This window comes from Coffea eugenioides, chromosome 6 (genome assembly GCF_003713205.1).
Source record: "Coffea eugenioides isolate CCC68of chromosome 6, Ceug_1.0, whole genome shotgun sequence".
NCBI lineage: Eukaryota > Viridiplantae > Streptophyta > Magnoliopsida > Gentianales > Rubiaceae > Coffea > Coffea eugenioides.
Window position 1 is genome coordinate 7,333,691 of NC_040040.1, and position 17,030 is coordinate 7,350,720.

The 17,030-nt window shown below is 35.9% G+C and overlaps 2 protein-coding genes across 6 annotated transcripts; one reads left to right on the top strand and one right to left on the bottom strand.

Annotated features, from left to right (window-relative positions):
* The first annotated feature begins 1,413 nt into the window (after nt 1–1,413).
* Nucleotides 1,414–6,468, top strand: LOC113774941 (protein PHOX1-like). The gene is made up of 3 exons (XM_027319603.1): nt 1,414–4,233; nt 4,338–4,571; nt 6,035–6,468. Exons 1-2 carry the CDS (start codon nt 2,172–2,174, stop codon nt 4,484–4,486), a joined length of 2,211 nt encoding a protein of 736 aa, XP_027175404.1. The 5' UTR covers nt 1,414–2,171; the 3' UTR covers nt 4,487–4,571; nt 6,035–6,468.
* A 278-nt stretch (nt 6,469–6,746) lies between these two features.
* LOC113776121 (F-box/LRR-repeat protein 14-like) lies at nt 6,747–15,326 on the bottom strand. 5 transcript variants are annotated; one of them, XM_027321203.1, is made up of 16 exons: nt 14,970–15,326; nt 13,457–13,663; nt 13,242–13,370; nt 12,945–13,155; nt 12,315–12,461; nt 11,733–11,807; nt 11,576–11,647; nt 11,061–11,132; nt 10,211–10,282; nt 10,045–10,116; nt 9,512–9,583; nt 9,279–9,350; nt 8,549–8,692; nt 7,901–7,972; nt 7,654–7,800; nt 6,747–7,152 (listed from the first exon to the last, which is right to left on the bottom strand). In XM_027321203.1, exons 2-16 carry the CDS (start codon nt 13,649–13,651, stop codon nt 6,965–6,967), a joined length of 1,740 nt encoding a protein of 579 aa, XP_027177004.1. In that variant the 5' UTR covers nt 13,652–13,663; nt 14,970–15,326; the 3' UTR covers nt 6,747–6,964. The 5 variants fall into 5 exon arrangements, with proteins under 5 accessions (XP_027177004.1, XP_027177003.1, XP_027177001.1 ...); XM_027321202.1 differs by having other exon boundaries at nt 13,457–13,675; XM_027321200.1 differs by having other exon boundaries at nt 14,951–15,326.
* Between the last annotated feature and the right edge of the window lie 1,704 nt (nt 15,327–17,030).

Below are 17,030 nucleotides of genomic sequence, written 5' to 3' on the forward strand. Positions count from 1 at the left end.
CTCTCTCTTCTCCCTTTATATATATATATATACTAATGGGTGGGACACACACACACTATGTATCCGCATATTTTAGAAAATAAATAAATATTAAAAAGATATAGAATGAAAAATTAGTTAAAGAGATTTTGGGGAGGCGATGCAATCTCAGTGTTCATTAGTGGATTTGTTAAACACTTAATCGGGAAGTGTAATGATAGTTATGTAGTGATAGTTATACGAGAGTGACGTGTTTTTCAAATAAAATATGAATAAATAATGGTAAATGTTAAAAGGGTAAATGCTAACATTTTTTTTTGTTAACACCAAACCCCTACTCATTAATAATAAGTATATATAGATTATTGATTTGGATTCTAGAATATACTCCCTCCCTCCGTTCCTTATTAGATGTCCTAATCCATTGTTTATTTTTATCTGTCATTTTATGATATCAAGAAAGCATTTATGAACTTTTTTCCAAATTTACCCTTACTTACCCTTTCAACTTTCTTGAATTGGAACTCTAAATAATTAAATGACAGGTAGTATTAATTAGGTATAGTTGAAGAGAGATAAAGGGTAATTTTGAGAAGTGAAGTAAAACTTTTGTTGACTTTTAGAAAATAATCAACTTTCTTAATCTAAGAGAATTGGTTATTCAGGCCATCTAATAAAGAACGGAGGGAGTATATATATGGTAATCAGCAATAGATGTGGTCCTGTGGCTGGGGTCAAAAACTTTTTATCTTCCACCCACGTCTTTAACGTAAAGCGAAGCATTTTCAAAGTTATTAGGCAATTGCTCTTTCAAGTTTCAACCCAAAACCAAAAGGAGAAGAAACCCCCCATGGAAATGGAATGGAAGAGCAACTGTTCCGCGTCCAACCTTTACTTCAAGTTTGGGTTACTTGCAAATCTCAAATTCTTCTTTCCTTTTCCATTTTTTTTCAGAATAAGTGCAAGTAACTTTCACAACCTTTTTCGTTCTCCAAACGAGCTCATAAAAATTGATGATGCTTGACAGTAGTGAAAATCTACTAGAGCATTTAATTTTTATTTGGAATTGGTGTTCATATTAACATTTCCAAAAAAATAAAAATAAAAAAGAACTTTTGTCTTTTCTAGGGATTGCATTTTGTTTAAGGTTTTAAGTGCTTTGAAGCAGTTGAGAGTCAACCGTCAAATCAACGAGATATTTGCCGTTGGCTTCCCCACGCAAAAGAACACTTTCCCCCACAACCTTGGATAACACGGAAGTGCGGGCTCCACTACCATTGTCGGGTTGTCATAGCGGTGAAGTCATCAACAAGAAAAAAAATATAAAATATATATAAATCCACCGGTAGGGGAGAAAAAAAAAAAAAAAAAAAAAGAATTTCGAGCTTCATATTTTTGTGGCTTTAACGTCAGGATTGCTTGAGACTCTTTAACAAGATACCAGGAAAAGAACGACAAGGCATTAGCGGTCGGCATTTCTTCAAATTCCCTTAACCAATATCCCAATTTCCTCACCGGAAACCTCCTGAAACGTATTTGATGGTTCTTGAAGAAAGTCAGAATCTTTAAGTTAAGTGTCCTTCATCTTATATATTATTATTCCTTACTTGTACTTGACTCCTTCAAGGATAGAGCCACAATCTGGATTGTCAAATATCTCTTATTTTGTAGCTGCAAATAAGGTCTCTTTTCTGTACTACTGTTTTTCCCTCTGAATTAGGATATCTCCTGGTTTGGAGGGAAATAAACGGGGATTTCTTGGTATAATTTGCGGGCTTTCCATTTCTTAGGTATCTGTGTGTTATTGAAGAGATAAAAGAGTTTGGTTCTTCGAGTTGTTTGTGTGTGGTTTTGATTAGTTGCCAGAGTTTTTACGAGATATTTTTTTTTTTTTTGTGGGTTTTTGTTGTTGTCCTACATTCGAGCTTGTTTCTAGTTGGTGAATCTATTTGTGCTCAATTGGATTGGCTCGCTGCTAGAGTCGAAAGTTTGAAGCTTTATAAAATTGTGATTTTGTTCTTGAAGGTCTGAGTCTAAAGGTGCTAATTGTTTTTCTCATAAAAGAAAGAAGGGGATTCACCCGCTTAGTTTTCCTGGATTGAATTGGTTTTAAATGTTTGGGGTCGAATTAACATTTTAAGGTACTTTGTGAACGTGAATATTAGTTTAGCTTGAGACGTATTGTATAGACAATGGGGAGGCGAAGTATGAAGAACAAACAATCAGGAGGTAAATCTGGCGGATCCAACGTGAAGCACAGTAAAGGAAATGGGAATAGCCCAAGAGCTTATGACAAGGACACTGCAGTCTTCATTTCTATGTCACATGACCTGAAGGATGAAGGAAATAAGTTGTTTCAAAAGAGGGACCATGAAGGAGCTATGTTGAAATATGACAAGGCAATAAAATTGCTCCCCAGAAATCATACAGATGTATCCCATCTGCGGAGTAATATGGCTGCGTGTTATATGCAGATGGGCCTGAGCGAGTACCCTAGGGCTATCCATGAGTGCAATTTAGCTCTTGAAGTCACCCCTAAGTACAGTAAGGCACTCTTGAAGAGAGCTAGGTGTTATGAGGCTCTGAATAGGTTGGATTTGGCCTTGAGAGATGTTAATTCAGTGCTGAAGATGGAGCCTAACAATCTTATGGCAACTGAGATTTATGAAAGGTTGAAAAGAACAATAGAGCAAAAAGGTTCGACTGCAAATGACATTCCTGTAGATCTGGTCCCATTTCCTGAATCTGTTGAACCACCTTTTACTTCAGATCCAATAGAGATTTTGAAAGAGAAAGTCCAAAAGAAGAAAATCAACAAAATAGAAGAAAAGAAGGTAGGTGACAAGAATGAAGGAGCGGAAGGTGCTATAGAAGTTGAAAAGAATTCTGAGCCGGAGATTAATGCAACAGAGACTGAGAGCAAATTTGAGGAGGAAGTTGAGGACAAGATCGAGGAGAAGAAAGCTGAAGATAAATTGGTGGTGGAGGAAAGAAGAACTAGCATCACTGATAAAGAGCCTAAGCAGACAATAAAATTAGTGTTTGGAGAAGATATAAGGTGGGCCCAGATTCCTGCTAATTGTAGCATTTTGCAGCTAAGGGAGGCTATAAGTGACCGGTTCCCAGTATCGAGAGCTGTTCTTATGAAATACAGGGACCAAGAAGGTGATTTGGTCACAATCACTAATACTGAGGAACTAAGGTTGGCTGAAGCAGCTGCTGATCACGGTTCTTTCAGGTTGTATGCCGTGGAAGTTAGTCCAGAGCAAGATCCATTTTATGAGAAGGTAAAAAGGAAAGAAGAGATGCACACACTTGACATTAAAGAAACCCAAAAGATGCAAAATGGAAATTTGGGAAGAAGTATGGAGTTTCTAAATAGACCATTTTGTATTGAGGATTGGATCATCCAGTTTGCTTACCTATTCAAGAACTATGTTGGATTTGATCCTGATTCTTACTTAGATCTGCATGAGCTTGGAATGAAGCTCTACTCTGAGGCTTTGGAAGAGACAGTCACAAGTGAAGAGGCACAAGACCTGTTCAACATGGCTGCTGAGAAGTTTCAGGAGATGGCTGCTTTGGCTTTGTTCAACTGGGGGAATGTACATATGTCAAGGGCCAGGAAGAGAGTTTACCTCACTGAAGATGCTTCAAGGGAGTCTGTGTTAGAGCAGGTGAAAAATGCATATGGTTGGGCACAAAAGGAATACTCCGCAGCTGGTAAGAAATATGAAGAAGCACTTCTTATCAAGCCAAATTTCTATGAAGGCATTCTAGCTCTTGGGCAGCAACAGTTTGAGCAGGCAAAACTTTCATGGTATTACGCGATTGGGACAAATGTTAATTTGGAATTGTGGCCTTCTACAGAAGTTCTTCAGCTTTACAACAATGCTGAGGAAAATATGGAAAGGGGTATGCAGATGTGGGAGGAAGCAGAAGAACTGCGTTTATTTAATCTGCACAACCCAAATAAAATCAAAGCCATGTTGCAGAAAATGAAGTTGGATGACATGTTCACGGACGTGTCAGAAGATGAAGCTACCGAGCAGGCAACAAATATGAGGTCTCAGATAAATCTGTTGTGGGGTACCATGCTTTATGAAAGATCAATAATGGAATTCAAGCTAGGGCTTCCTGTTTGGCAAGAATGTTTGGAGGTTGCTGTAGAAAAGTTTCAACTTGCTGGGGCTTCTCCAACAGATATTGCTGTTATGATAAAAAATCACTGTTCCAATGATACTGCATCAGAAGGTGAATCTTGACACGCATATCTTTGGGTGTAGTTGAATCATTTTAAGTAAAATGTAATTTGATTTTTGCTTGCCAATATTTCTGACAACTTTGATTGCTTTTAGGCTTGGGATTCAACATTGATGAGATAGTACAGGCATGGAATGAGATGTACGAAGCAAAAAGGTGGCAGAGCGGTATTCCTTCTTTTCGCCTGGAACCATTGTTGAGGCGACGAGTTTCTAAGCTTTTTTATGCCCTTGAGCATGCATAAGCTTTTGCTGATTGCACTCCTTGGGAAGCTGAAAAGACTTTTTAAACTACTCGTCACTGTTATCACTCTAGTGCTTGCAGACCATGTAAGTTGTAGCATGCTAATGATATTACTTGCATACTCAGAGAATTTTCTAACTGTATATTTTGCTGTTATCCCTTGGTGGTGATATTTTCTAACTGTACATTTTAATGTTAATCATACTCTTCACGAATATCTCACTGTTATGTAGGTAACCAAAATTTTGGACTCATAACTGCATGTATGACTGATTGTTCCCCGTTATTTTAAAGCCATGGATTAAAAGCCATTGGAGGTGCATTTTTATTTCCATTGTCAAACCTCCACTTTTTGGTGCCTAAGGGAACTTAGACTCACTGCTGTGTAATCTGCTCAAACTAGATGTGGAATGCAGTATCAGTCTAGTTGTATAATTTTCGCCACTGATTAAACGAGAGAAGCATTTTTTTACATGACCATATTTCCGCCAATATTCCTACTATATCAGGCAGGTGTATAATTTTCAGTCCTTACAAAATTTTTTTCCCCCATGCCATTCTAAGATTTGAAAATGGGAACAGGGCCTGAAATATATAAAACATTTGACTTCTGAGGCTAGTCTAAATCAGTGCTGTGTGCAAGATAATTTTCAAAGCAACGCTTGCTATGCATTTTAAATGCTATAGTCCTGTGTAGACTATGATTGCCAAACTAATGGAACACCATGAAAAAGAACCGGAAGCTGGTAAAACGCTTGTCTAGTCGTATGTTAAACTATTCAACAAGGCCTAAATCTTTTTTATGGCAGCGGTGTAGTATAATAGAAGATCGAGAGTAATTCTGAACATGGCAACTTGCTAATCGGTTAGGTTGCATTTGTGACGATATGGGGACTTGATGAAATCATGCCTTCTCTTTCCATCTTTCATTTTCTGCATTTGTTTGCATCTAAAAGTATATGAAAATCCTTGAAATCAAATCTTAAGTGGAAAACCCAACAGATTATTACCAATCTACGCATGCAACTGTGTTGACGTTCGGCTAATGCAACGAGAATTGGAGGTCAATTCTTGTATGCTGTAGAGGAATTGTATGCATTCACAGGAGAATATTGACATCCATTAACATTATCACTGAAGATTTGTTGGAGCTCCTGGTCAAGTTCGCACATGCAATGCTATATACTCTAGTAGTCTATGTGAATCATTATGTGGAGGACAGAACTGCTGACGCATCAGCATGTTGTTAAACTTGTAATTCTGATTATAGCAAGGAACTTGGTCACAATTTCAGAATTACTGCATGAATCCTGGAAAGGAAGAGCTTGTCATCATTTTTACATAGGAAAAATGCTAAAAATCAACAGTTGTCAGGATGGTCTCCTCCTATGCTTACATAAATCATAAGTTATGTATAGGTCGCTCGTATTGTCAGCAAGTTGTTGTTGCCTAACGTTTTGTATGTTTTGAGTCTAAGATTGATTTTTCTGTTTGCATTTGACATCACGTTTGTTGCTTACGCTGATACATGGACCAAATCATGCTGCAGGTTTTTGATGCTGTATCAGCTGTTGCTGCCCACAGCTCTTGTATCCACTTGGAAAATGCATCCCAATAGTATGACAGCCATGTTTTTGTATCTCACATAGGACGACGAGCTTTTTTGTTTCATTCTTGGGCAAGATGTAGTGGCAGAGATTTCGTTTTTGCTTTGTTTCTGCTCGGCCATCTTTGCCTCTCCGTTATAAGTTCATCATGACCCTTTACTCCTTTAGATAGTAGTGTCTCTTTTTTCTTTTTTCTTTTAAAAAATTTTTTTTCTATAGAGTGTGATTTTGCTGGTTTGTCATTCTTGACCTACAAAATGTCGGTTGTTGTAATGCAGTGTGCATATCAGTGTGTGGGAAAGAAAAGACAGTTGTACTAAATTCATAGGATGAGTATAGACATATCTTCTTATATATTATTATTCGGTTATTTTAATGTGTGCGTCTTATGTTACTATCCATGCAATCCGATCAATTAAATGCAACCCCTCCTCGTCGTTCATTTATTTGACGATCTGTTCCCACAATAATGAATGCTTTAGTCATTTAATAATATCACTGTAGCATTAGTACGGGAGAAACAAGATTTGACGAATTTACATGGCAACCTGTCTTTCGGGTGATATCTGCTAGTAATGGCGTAGAGATTAGAACATCAGTGAATGAGCACGAAATGGGTCATCATTTAGTCCCAAAAGTACAGAATTTGCAAAAAAAAAAAAAAAATACTTCATTATTATCATCCATCCCATGGAACAACAACTGTTTAGTATTTACAACCCCCATTTATACCCACAACGTTCTTCCCTTTCTTGTTAAATCTTCAAAACACCCTCCCGACTGCTAGCTTAGCTTAGCTAGAGTATTTACACAGCAAATAGCAGGCAGCCAAACGGCTCGTAATACCTGACCTGACCTGACCATTTTTGTGTCTAGCACTCGGGCCGGAACCTTACGAGACTTGGGAGGAACTTGGACTGAAGCTTTCTGATTCCTGATCCGGTCACATTGCAGAAGTCCAAATACAATGAACTCAAATTCTTCAGAGGCTTCAGATACTCCAGACCCTCATTCGTGATGCGTGAATACGACACATTCAGACATTCCAGCGCAACCAGCCCTGCATGCATTTTTCAGCAATGACTATTTCAAAATCTTCAGTACTTGTTCAATGGGAATTTGCCTACATAGTGCTTCTTTTTTTTTTTTCGAAATCGAAAGAAATAGCACTACTGAAGATTTTACCAGCCTTCCCTAAATAAACCAACAAGTCATCAATCTAAGAAGTCATCCACTTCTCAGGTGGCCTTTTCTTCTTCAATTTTATGGAGTCGTCGATTTCCAATCAGCTCTAATTTATTTCATTCTATTTTTTAAGCTCAGAAGTCTGACATTAGTGCAATACCAATAGTTTATAATTCCAAAAAAAAAAAAGAACTACCAATATCGGGATAAATAACCCAACTAAATTAAATACAGCAGAGAGAAATTTAAAAAAATACCCAAGAGGTATTGGACTAGACATACTCTTTTTAGTTACACAAAAAGCTTCAACCTCTCGCAAAGTTAAACCAGCATAAGCATATCTCTCATGCCCAAAGCGGCATTAGAGCAGACATACCAGAGATAAACTTCAAAGCTGTATCGGTAAGGTCGAGATTTTGTGACAGGTTCAAAATCATCAGGGAGGTAAGATATTTGATATTCTTCACTCCAGCATCCGTCAACTTTCCACCACATAAGTCGAGAGATTGCAGGTTTTTGAAATCTAATTTAAGATTTTAAAAAAAAAGGAACAGATGGTCAATCAAACAGTAGCTAGCAGTCAATAATGAAGCTAGGTCAGAGGAATGAGAAAAGGGAGTTACATGACAAGCAGTTTACTCCAGAGTCTGAAATATGAGCTCCAAACAGATCCAAGTGGGTCACTTCAGTCAAACCTGCACTATGAAGTATTATGCATTTAAGTCACCACAAAATACATCAGTGAAGCTATAGAATATTCTTCAGGTCATACAACCAGGTTGGACAATATTAACCAGACAATTAGGAAAATCCACAAGCGGAAAATGTGAATATTAACAGAAAAAAAAGGTAAGCAATCTAGATAGTACTTAACCTCCACTCTACTTTCCTGATAAACTACCAATAGTTATAGTACTTTGAATTGAGCTATGTTGCCACCTCCGCTCTGGGACGAGAGACAAGCAAGAAAAAAGGACAGAAATAATTTTTCTTCCAAAAATGGTTCTAAAAGAAAGAAATACATGTTGCCTCAGTTTAGGAAATCCAATTACATATGCCATCATCATAACATCATTAGATTATAAAAAAAAAAAAGAAAAAAAAGATCAACAACCAAAAAGAGAAGTATTAAGCGACCACGATGCAGATGAGCAATTAGGAACTAACATTAACAGCATCAAACCTCGTCCAAAAGGAAAACAGATATAATGGCACTCGTGACAGACAATGTGAAGATGAAAATCCACACACGTAATCCATTTCATCATTACCTGTAAGCATTTCCAGACCATGGTCAGTAATTTGGGGAGCGTCCAAATTCAGTGATTTGAGATTTGTCAACTGGGATAACTTTTCCAACCCACCATCAGTTACTGATGTAAATGACAGATTGATTTCCTCCAAGTTGGTCAGACCTTAGATGTCAGATAGACTCGAGTCAATATATTCTCCAAATATAACACATACAGAAGGTAACAGAAATAATACCAGGTCTATTATAAGTTGCAAAATCCACATTATAGCTTATCCATTAAAACACAAAAGTTGCAGACAATCCCAACATTTTGCAGTAAAAAAGTTGAGATTAGAATCAACTTAATCATTTCCAAATAACAATAATCAAAATAATCCAAGCTCTAATTTCCATTTTGTGGCAGTATAACCTAGTGATGTTACGATTGACAGGCACGAAAAACAATAAACAGAATTTATTTTTAAATATTTCTCGCTACATTTAGCTTCCCTGTGCACGCAAATCATTGCACTAACCAAAATAAAAAATTTCAGCTATCATTCACGAAGTCTATATCAACAGACACAAAATAAATTCTTGAAACAATACAACTAAAAGAGTCATATGCATGAGAGCGCAGCAATTGTGCTTTCCATTTAAAAATATGAGAGGGCATTCAAAACATAGCTCTGCTAAAAAAAGAGTTCTAAATTACTCATCAAGCACCTCAGAAAGTACCACACAGCGGTGTAAGAACAACATCCTACCAGATAGATGGCGAAGCCCTTCACTACCAACTTCAGTATCTGACAGGTGAAGCTTTCTTAAACCTTGTAGCCCTGAAATATTCAAATACAGTCTCATTTAAGTCAATAGAAATCTTCACTTCAATATTTACTCATGAAGACATGAGTTACCAACTTTAACCGGTCAGACAAAAGAATGTTTGTTTTACTCGTTGAAAACACCTACTTGTCATTAAATATAAACAAGTAACTACCAACTAAGTTAGCAAGTCCGCCATCACCAACACGTGTGGAATCCAGATTTAGACTTTCCAATCTTGTTAGACCTAAAAAAAGACAAATAACAAAGTGAAAATTTCTGATTATCCATGAAACAACAGCAAAATATATCACATTTGCATGTGCCTGTAAGGATATTTGGATGACACACCATACAAAGCAAACATTTTGGTTTTAGATTCAGAGAAGTGCAATACTTGGCATAACATTCAAAAGATTTATTTAGTTTATATAGCTTGAAGTATTTAACTCTGAAATAGAATCAACCTTTGTAGAATTCAAAGAAATCTTATATATTATCCAAATCCTTAATTAGCCAGATGGATCAATGAACTAGGTATGTCATGGAACATGTTCCACTGCAGATCCATCAATTGGGTAAAAGCAACAAATATACATTCGTGATATGTGAAAACAAAATAATGCTATTACATAGATTCAAATGAATGTTCTGCTAGATCTATAGATATTAGAAGGTGAAATTGTACAAGGAAGGCAAGGAAGTAACCTTTCAGATGCACTAGACATGCATCTGTAACATCATTGAACCCCAAATTCAACACCTTCAAATGTCTGAATGCTGCAGGATCGACAATAAAACTCTAAGCTCAAGGCAAAAAATAATCTTGCATTTTGAAGACAGTCACATGAAGTGCATAACCTTAAAAAATCACCTGAAATTATGTCAAATCCATCATCAGAAAGAGAACACCTATTCAGATCCAAATGCTGCAGCGAAATAAGAGCTGACAAAAAGATAATAAACAATAAGAATAAAAGGCCACTAGTATAAAAGTGAATGGAAGTCGTAAAACCAACAAGGAAAAACTGCTTGGTGACTAGGTCTAAGGACAACTAGTTGCGTCCAAATCTACTACTAAAATCGGAGAGGGTGTTCTATGTCCCAACTCATTGACCTCCCACGTCATAGTGGAGAAACCTAACCTAGTGTTAAGGTTCACTCCTAAAGTAGTGAAATACACACTATATATGTTGCGTAAAGTCAATAGCCCTATGAAATAAGTCTGAAGCATGAGATAGGACCATCAAAGTAAGGAACATAAATAGTTTAATCCCCATTCAGACGTAGGCAATGGAAATCCTCATTGCAGCTCTAAATGCAATGACTAAGGTATGAAAGTGAATCACAGAAATCCTACTCCAATACAAATAAGGCAGTTGCATTGATATAAACAACTTAATGTTCTCCTACATAAGATAGATTTTTGCTTATTTCTTTTTGCGTCATTAATCACTAGAAGTAGAATATTTGCAAAAACACCCAGCAATATAGATTTGGCGTATAACTTGCAAATTAATTACCCAGTGGACCACTTGCAACAGATTTCTGATAACTGCCATAGAATATTCCCAAGATCAAAACATGCAATTTCTTCATTCAACATCGTTGACTTGAGTTTATCAAATAAATGCAGTACAATTCAATATAGATCTCCAAATCCAACTGTTGTTTCCCGTGATCTAATACATCTACAGGATCAGGAAAAATATAGAGGAAGAAACCTGAAATTGGATCCAAACATGATGCAGTAACATTGCATCCTTCCACAGTGAGTGAGATGAGATTGCTTAAACCTGTCACAGCATGTGGTGTCATTAGGAGACCATGCTTGATCTAATTAATAAATGAAAATTAGATGTAATTACTAACAAAACACACAAAATCAACAATATATAGAAACTTTATTTTAACAAATTGGATAACTGAAAGGAACCAATAACCTGTGATAGCTTAGTGAGCAAGTTTAACTTTATCGCGGTATTGATTACAGATTGAAAAAAGAGAGAAAGACATGAGAACCTCTAGAAATATTTCAAGTTCTACATTAGCACAGGTATTTTTGGGTGCAAATACAATTCTTTTAAAGTTAAATTTCTTCCAATCTCTCAATAGAGCATCCTGTCAAAATGTTACTCTCAGACTAAGCCAGTTTAGTAGAATGTGATTTACAGAAATACAGTAGATAGTCATTCATCGTTACTAAAAAAGAAATGACATAGGAAATACTCAGCCGTACCTTCCAAATATGAAACTCCAATGTTCGTAATGTTAACAGATGAAATCTGTAATTCCTTCAAATTTATAAGCCCTGAAGCATGAAAATTTGAAGATCAACAAATTCCACCAAAAGTTGAGCACTTGCAACGCAAAGCAGACGGTGCTCCCAAAAATACCTGCAAGAGACTCCATGTCGGAATCTGTAATGCATTTACAACACCTGATCTTAAGAGACTTCAGCTTTGTCAGACCTGTAAGAAGAAGACTTCTATGCTGAGATCAAAGCAAGCAATAAACTAACAATCCCTTTGACAGAATCAGCACTTAATAAAATTAGTATAAGAACTAAAACCAGTGACTGAACTTGTACCAGTGCAAGAAACCGCCTATCAAAGACTTGTTTTGTGGTTCAAAAGTCCTTTTTTCTTTTTCCTGTGAGGGTCTCTCATATTCTTCTAGTCCAAAACTTGAAAACACTTTGTTCAACACGGAAAAACATGGATACCATACCCAACTCAAGGAGTATAAATGCCAATTACACAACAATATCATGGTCTACCAGAGGATTTGCCAAGTACAGATTTTAGCATACTTCGGTTATTATACACTCTCTGTGTGTGTGTCTCACAGAGAGAGAGAGAGAGAGAGAGAGAGATGGATAGTTGGAAGGGAGAGGGATGACAAGAGTGTAAAAGGTTTCAATAGATATGGCAGGAGTCCTTTTTCATGAAAGCTAGATACTTAGAAAGAAAGCTAACCTTTTAGATGCACAAGTCCACCATGAATCCTAGGGCACCTATCAAAATCCAACTTTTCCAAATTAAACAGGCTGGATAAAGCCTGCATTCCTTCACGGGTAAGGGCATTGCTTTTGATAAAACCCAAATATGCCAAGTTTGAAAGACCTGAAGCAAGATACCTTAAACTTCAGAATTTTCAACAAATTCTTATGACATGTATTTACCAGCAAAATATAACAAAAATACACTAGGACAATTTGCAGTTGGTGAATGACAATCAGAAATTTTGTCACCTTTAATTTTATGTGATGTGATTGTTTATGCATCATACTCCATTTTTTAAGCCTAAATATGCATATATATGAATAGACATGTAGATACATCTGTAGCAGCAATGTATACACACTGCATATAATGCACAAAGCACTTGCATATACATTTACTAGCCAACGCAACTCGAATTCTCTATGAGATCTTGTAGTTAGCAGGTCATGGAAGATTCATGGAAGATCAAGCATTCCATATTTCCGAGTAATAGTTAAACAACATAATACCTCCTCAGTACACACTCTCACTTAGAGAAATCAATTATGACCGCTATCAGCAAGAGCCGACATATAGAACAGTATGTTAGAATGCAAAACTTACAACCATCAAGTTGCTTTAGGCCATGTTCAGAGACATTATCAAAACGATCAAACAACAGTGCTTGGAGGTTTGAGCAATTCTTAAGCTGAGCCAAGCCTACATCTGTAAGACCAGGACTTGAAAGCTGAATGGTAAGTAAAGATGATCCTTGTGAAGTAATGACATCCATCCAACTGTCTTTCACTCCTGGATAATCTGCCAGGCATATATCCTGTCACCATCAGACAGAACAATGAGACAATCAGGCTGTAAAATGATTAAGCAGGATTAAAAGGAAAACCTCCGCCTATCAATCACCTGCAGAGCACAGTCTCTGAAAGCTTTAATAGAACAATCTGAAAGAGCGTGGCAGGAAGCCAGATCATTAAATATCAACTGGCTTATATCTCTTGGCAGCATATAGAATGAAGTATATTTGTGAATTTCCTGTGGAATTTCAAAAGGCCAAGAATTGAATGAGAAAAACGACCACCATTTTTAAATAACAGGGAAGCAATTAAAGAAACAAGCACCTGGCGTATCTTGTATATGCAAAGTTCCATGAGCGATGGACAGCTACCTCCTTGTGGGGGGCAACCAGAATTTGAGTGAACCGAGGCCCTTCGCTCTTTCGAATATCCACATTTGAAGTACATGCCGGAAATGCCTCTATGGAGTCCATATCCATCAGCACTATAATCTCTCTTCAAAGAACAAGCGCCTCCCATCAGAAAATTTTCCTGGAAGAACAGCTTGAGATCAGAAAGAGAGAGAGAGAGAGAGAGAGAGAGAGGGAGATTAGAAAAGTTAGTTACTAATCAGAACACCATATTATCAGCACCTCAAAATGAAGCTACTCTCCGACAATATCACTGATAAAAGTAATCCAATAGCACTCAGCTTAAAAAAAAGTTATTTTGCCCGTCTTTGTCAACTAAAGCCTGATAAAGAAAAAGGAAAAATTGAAAAGACCTCCAACTTATTCTCCTAGTTCTCTTTTTGATCTGGCTAACAATAATTTTCTTTTGATCAATCGTACTTGCCAAATTTGGCACCTTTTTCAAACTATTATAAGGTGAAACAGAATATCTTTCTCAGTCAACCTCATAAAAACTTCTCCTCAATTCGGTTTGTCTGCGAGGAAAGAGCGATGACACTCAAACACAGCACGGCCAGCCAGGCAAGAAAATGGAAGACAAGCCAAATAAGAATACTGTCTTGTGAAAATTTTTAACCATAAAAAAGACCACCATCATGATGCTATATCCAATCCAGGAAAGAAAAGCAAAACTTTAAAAGTGCGCATGCAAATGGATTAACAAAAATAAAAAACATATACGCAAGTCATTGTTGCTGAAAACATCAATTTTTACAACAGCACTAAACTAAAACGGAAGAACTACTCATCTTTCCCCTTTCATTCACCACCTACAAACTATCGAAGGAATCTTATCCCCCTCATCTTAATCCATGACTTGGGATTTAGCAAGATATCTTGTCTGAGCATAAAGATCGGTCCATCGGCTACAGAAGGATCACGTATACGCGTCCAACGTCGGTACGTATAACGAGGACACATTTTAGACACAAACGAACCAATGAACGAGTCATTGGTAGTCCAACAAAAAAATAATGACCACCATAAATGAGCCATGGTTTCCCATCCTGCTCAACTTTCTCATCACGTTTACGTCAGAACCACCCACCGCGAAGTACACCAGAAAAAAAACCATTCCTTCAACAGCTTTATTAAGGACTAAATCCAAACGTATGGAGTACCTGTGACATATAACGAAGAAAAGAACACACTTGGGACAGCTAAGCTGGCAACAAAGATTCCAATTTTAAAGCATACCCTTTACAAAAACAACCGGGGATTAAAATTCAAAAAAAAAAAAAAAACCAATTCGCACAAGAAGCACTCAGGAAACAAAATGATCAAGATACGAAATGAAGCAACAATTGCATGTTGATTTCATTCACGGGGAAACAGAGGCGTGCCATGATATGATACTACAGACTCGGACCTTAGATAGGTTGAGACACCTGAAAAGAGCAGAATCTCGGAGGGATTAATTCTAATTCCTGTATCGTCGAAAGAAGGAATATGAATCAAGAGTGCGTTATTGAAGTTGGGATGTTAACTGAGTGAGATGAAACTGTCTGCGTATGAGAAAAAGCGACGGAGGAATTGAGGGAAAGGGAGTTGAACCAGAAGGCAAGAAGATCGCGGGGGTTATTAAGAGCGCAGAGGCATCGGAACGGTGGTGGGGCCTAGCCATGAGATGCAGATAACGTGGCTCAAATTGATGTTCGGAGCGTGGCATTTGAATGATGAAAACCCCAGTTCAGATAAGAAAGGGAGGAAGTTATTGGTTTCTTTCGGGAGGGCAGAGGGCAGAGGGGAGGACACTGGAGGGGAAAGGTGAGGCGACCTGCATTATGATTATGGGGAATTCTTTACTTTATTAGTAATTAAAAAAAAAAAGGTGGTCGTAATTGTCAAAATTACCGCTTCAGGAGTATTAGTGGATGTGCTACAGCGGAATTTTATCTGCGGGTGGTGACGGGACGTTCTTTTTGTTTTTTTGGTAACAAATTGCCAAATACTGGGTGCGTCTGGATAGAGATTAGCAGTGGATTTGTTTGGATAGAGTATGATTTAAAATATTATTTATAATAATTAATATAATATTTTTTATGACGTGATATATGTAAGATAAAAGTTAATTAAAAATATAAAAATATATATTAAAAAATATATTTATGATGCAAGCGAAATTTTATTTGAAAAAATGAGATATCCAAACAAATCTAGTATTTGGCAGTGGATTATTAAGGAATAATTATTGTAGAACTCCCTCTCTCTTTTTTTCTTCTTTTTTTGTAATTTGATTGTAAGTGAAACAAAAAAATCTTAAAAATACATAAAGCTGGATAGAAGACGTATATTTATGATGCAACAAAAAAATAATATTTAAAAAATAATTGTTTCATTCAAACACACCCATTGTATCGAGTTACTGTACATCTATCTATAATTATAATAAGGGATAATTTCAAAAACCTCCTCTGAGATTTTTAACAATTTCACTAGTTTTCCCTAAAATTTATAAAATTACATAAACTTCCTCTAAATTTAAGATTTTTGTATCAAAATTAGTCCAATTAGAAAAAAATAATATTAAAAAATACTTTAAGGAGAGAGATAAAATTTTTATTCCATAAATACCTCTTATGCATATATATAAGTTCTATTAGCAAATGAATAAAAATAATTAAAGTTAGAAACAATTAATACACACATTTCACTATTCAAAAGTTCATATTTAATAAATCAGACAATACAAATAAGCAATAGAACTACACTAATAATCACAAGATTCAATAAAATAGATTTGTCATCTCTTTTAACATGATATTTACTATAATTCTTATGGTTTTGAACAGAAAAAATTTGTAAATTTTGCCTTTGTTTTCCCTCCTTTCTCCTTTACTAATATATAACGATTAAGTAATTAGAGTACTAATTAACTATTAGTAATTAATTAATTGAAATAACTGTTTGGAAATTCTGTTAATAATGAACGATGACTTGTAATTATAAAATAAAATCAATTGATATACCTAATGATACTATTTTGTGATTGATAGAATTTGACAATGATTAGAAATCAGTTGTACATAATGTGAGAGAAGGGCTTTGGTAGAAGAGAAAGATAAAAAGCAAAAGAAAGTTGTTCCTGAAGATTTTTTTTTTCAAAAATTTTTAAATCTATAACAGTTGTAACATAATTCCGTGGAAATAAAGGAGAAATGAGGAAAAAAATGCAAATTTTGAAAATTTTTTTATTCAAAATCACACGAATCATAGTAAACATCATGTTAAAAGAGATGACTAATTTATTTTGCTAAATCTTGTGATCACTGGTGTAGTTTTATTATTTATTCGTGTTGTCTAATTTATTAAATATAAAATTTTTGAGTGGTAAAATATGTGTATTAATTATTTTAATTTTAAATTATTTTTATTCTTTTAGTAATACACATATATAAAGAGGTATTTATGAAATAAAAGTATTATCTTTTTTTTAAAGTATTTTTTTA

What these genes read in the sequence shown, in the direction of transcription:
- LOC113774941 (XM_027319603.1), top strand. Translation starts at nt 2,172, where the DNA reads ATGGGGAGGCGAAGTATGAAGAACAAACAATCAGGAGGTAAATCTGGC. An exon ending in CAATGATACTGCATCAGAAG is followed by an intron (nt 4,234 to 4,337) that starts GTGAATCTTGAC and finishes GATTGCTTTTAG; the next exon opens with GCTTGGGATTCAACATTGAT.
- LOC113776121 (XM_027321203.1), bottom strand. Translation starts at nt 13,651, where the DNA reads ATGGGAGGCGCTTGTTCTTTGAAGAGAGATTATAGTGCTGATGGATAT. An exon ending in CGACATGGAGTCTCTTGCAG is followed by an intron (nt 11,648 to 11,732) that starts GTATTTTTGGGA and finishes TTCATGCTTCAG; the next exon opens with GGCTTATAAATTTGAAGGAA. An exon ending in TGGAGTTTCATATTTGGAAG is followed by an intron (nt 11,133 to 11,575) that starts GTACGGCTGAGT and finishes ATGCTGTGACAG; the next exon opens with GTTTAAGCAATCTCATCTCA.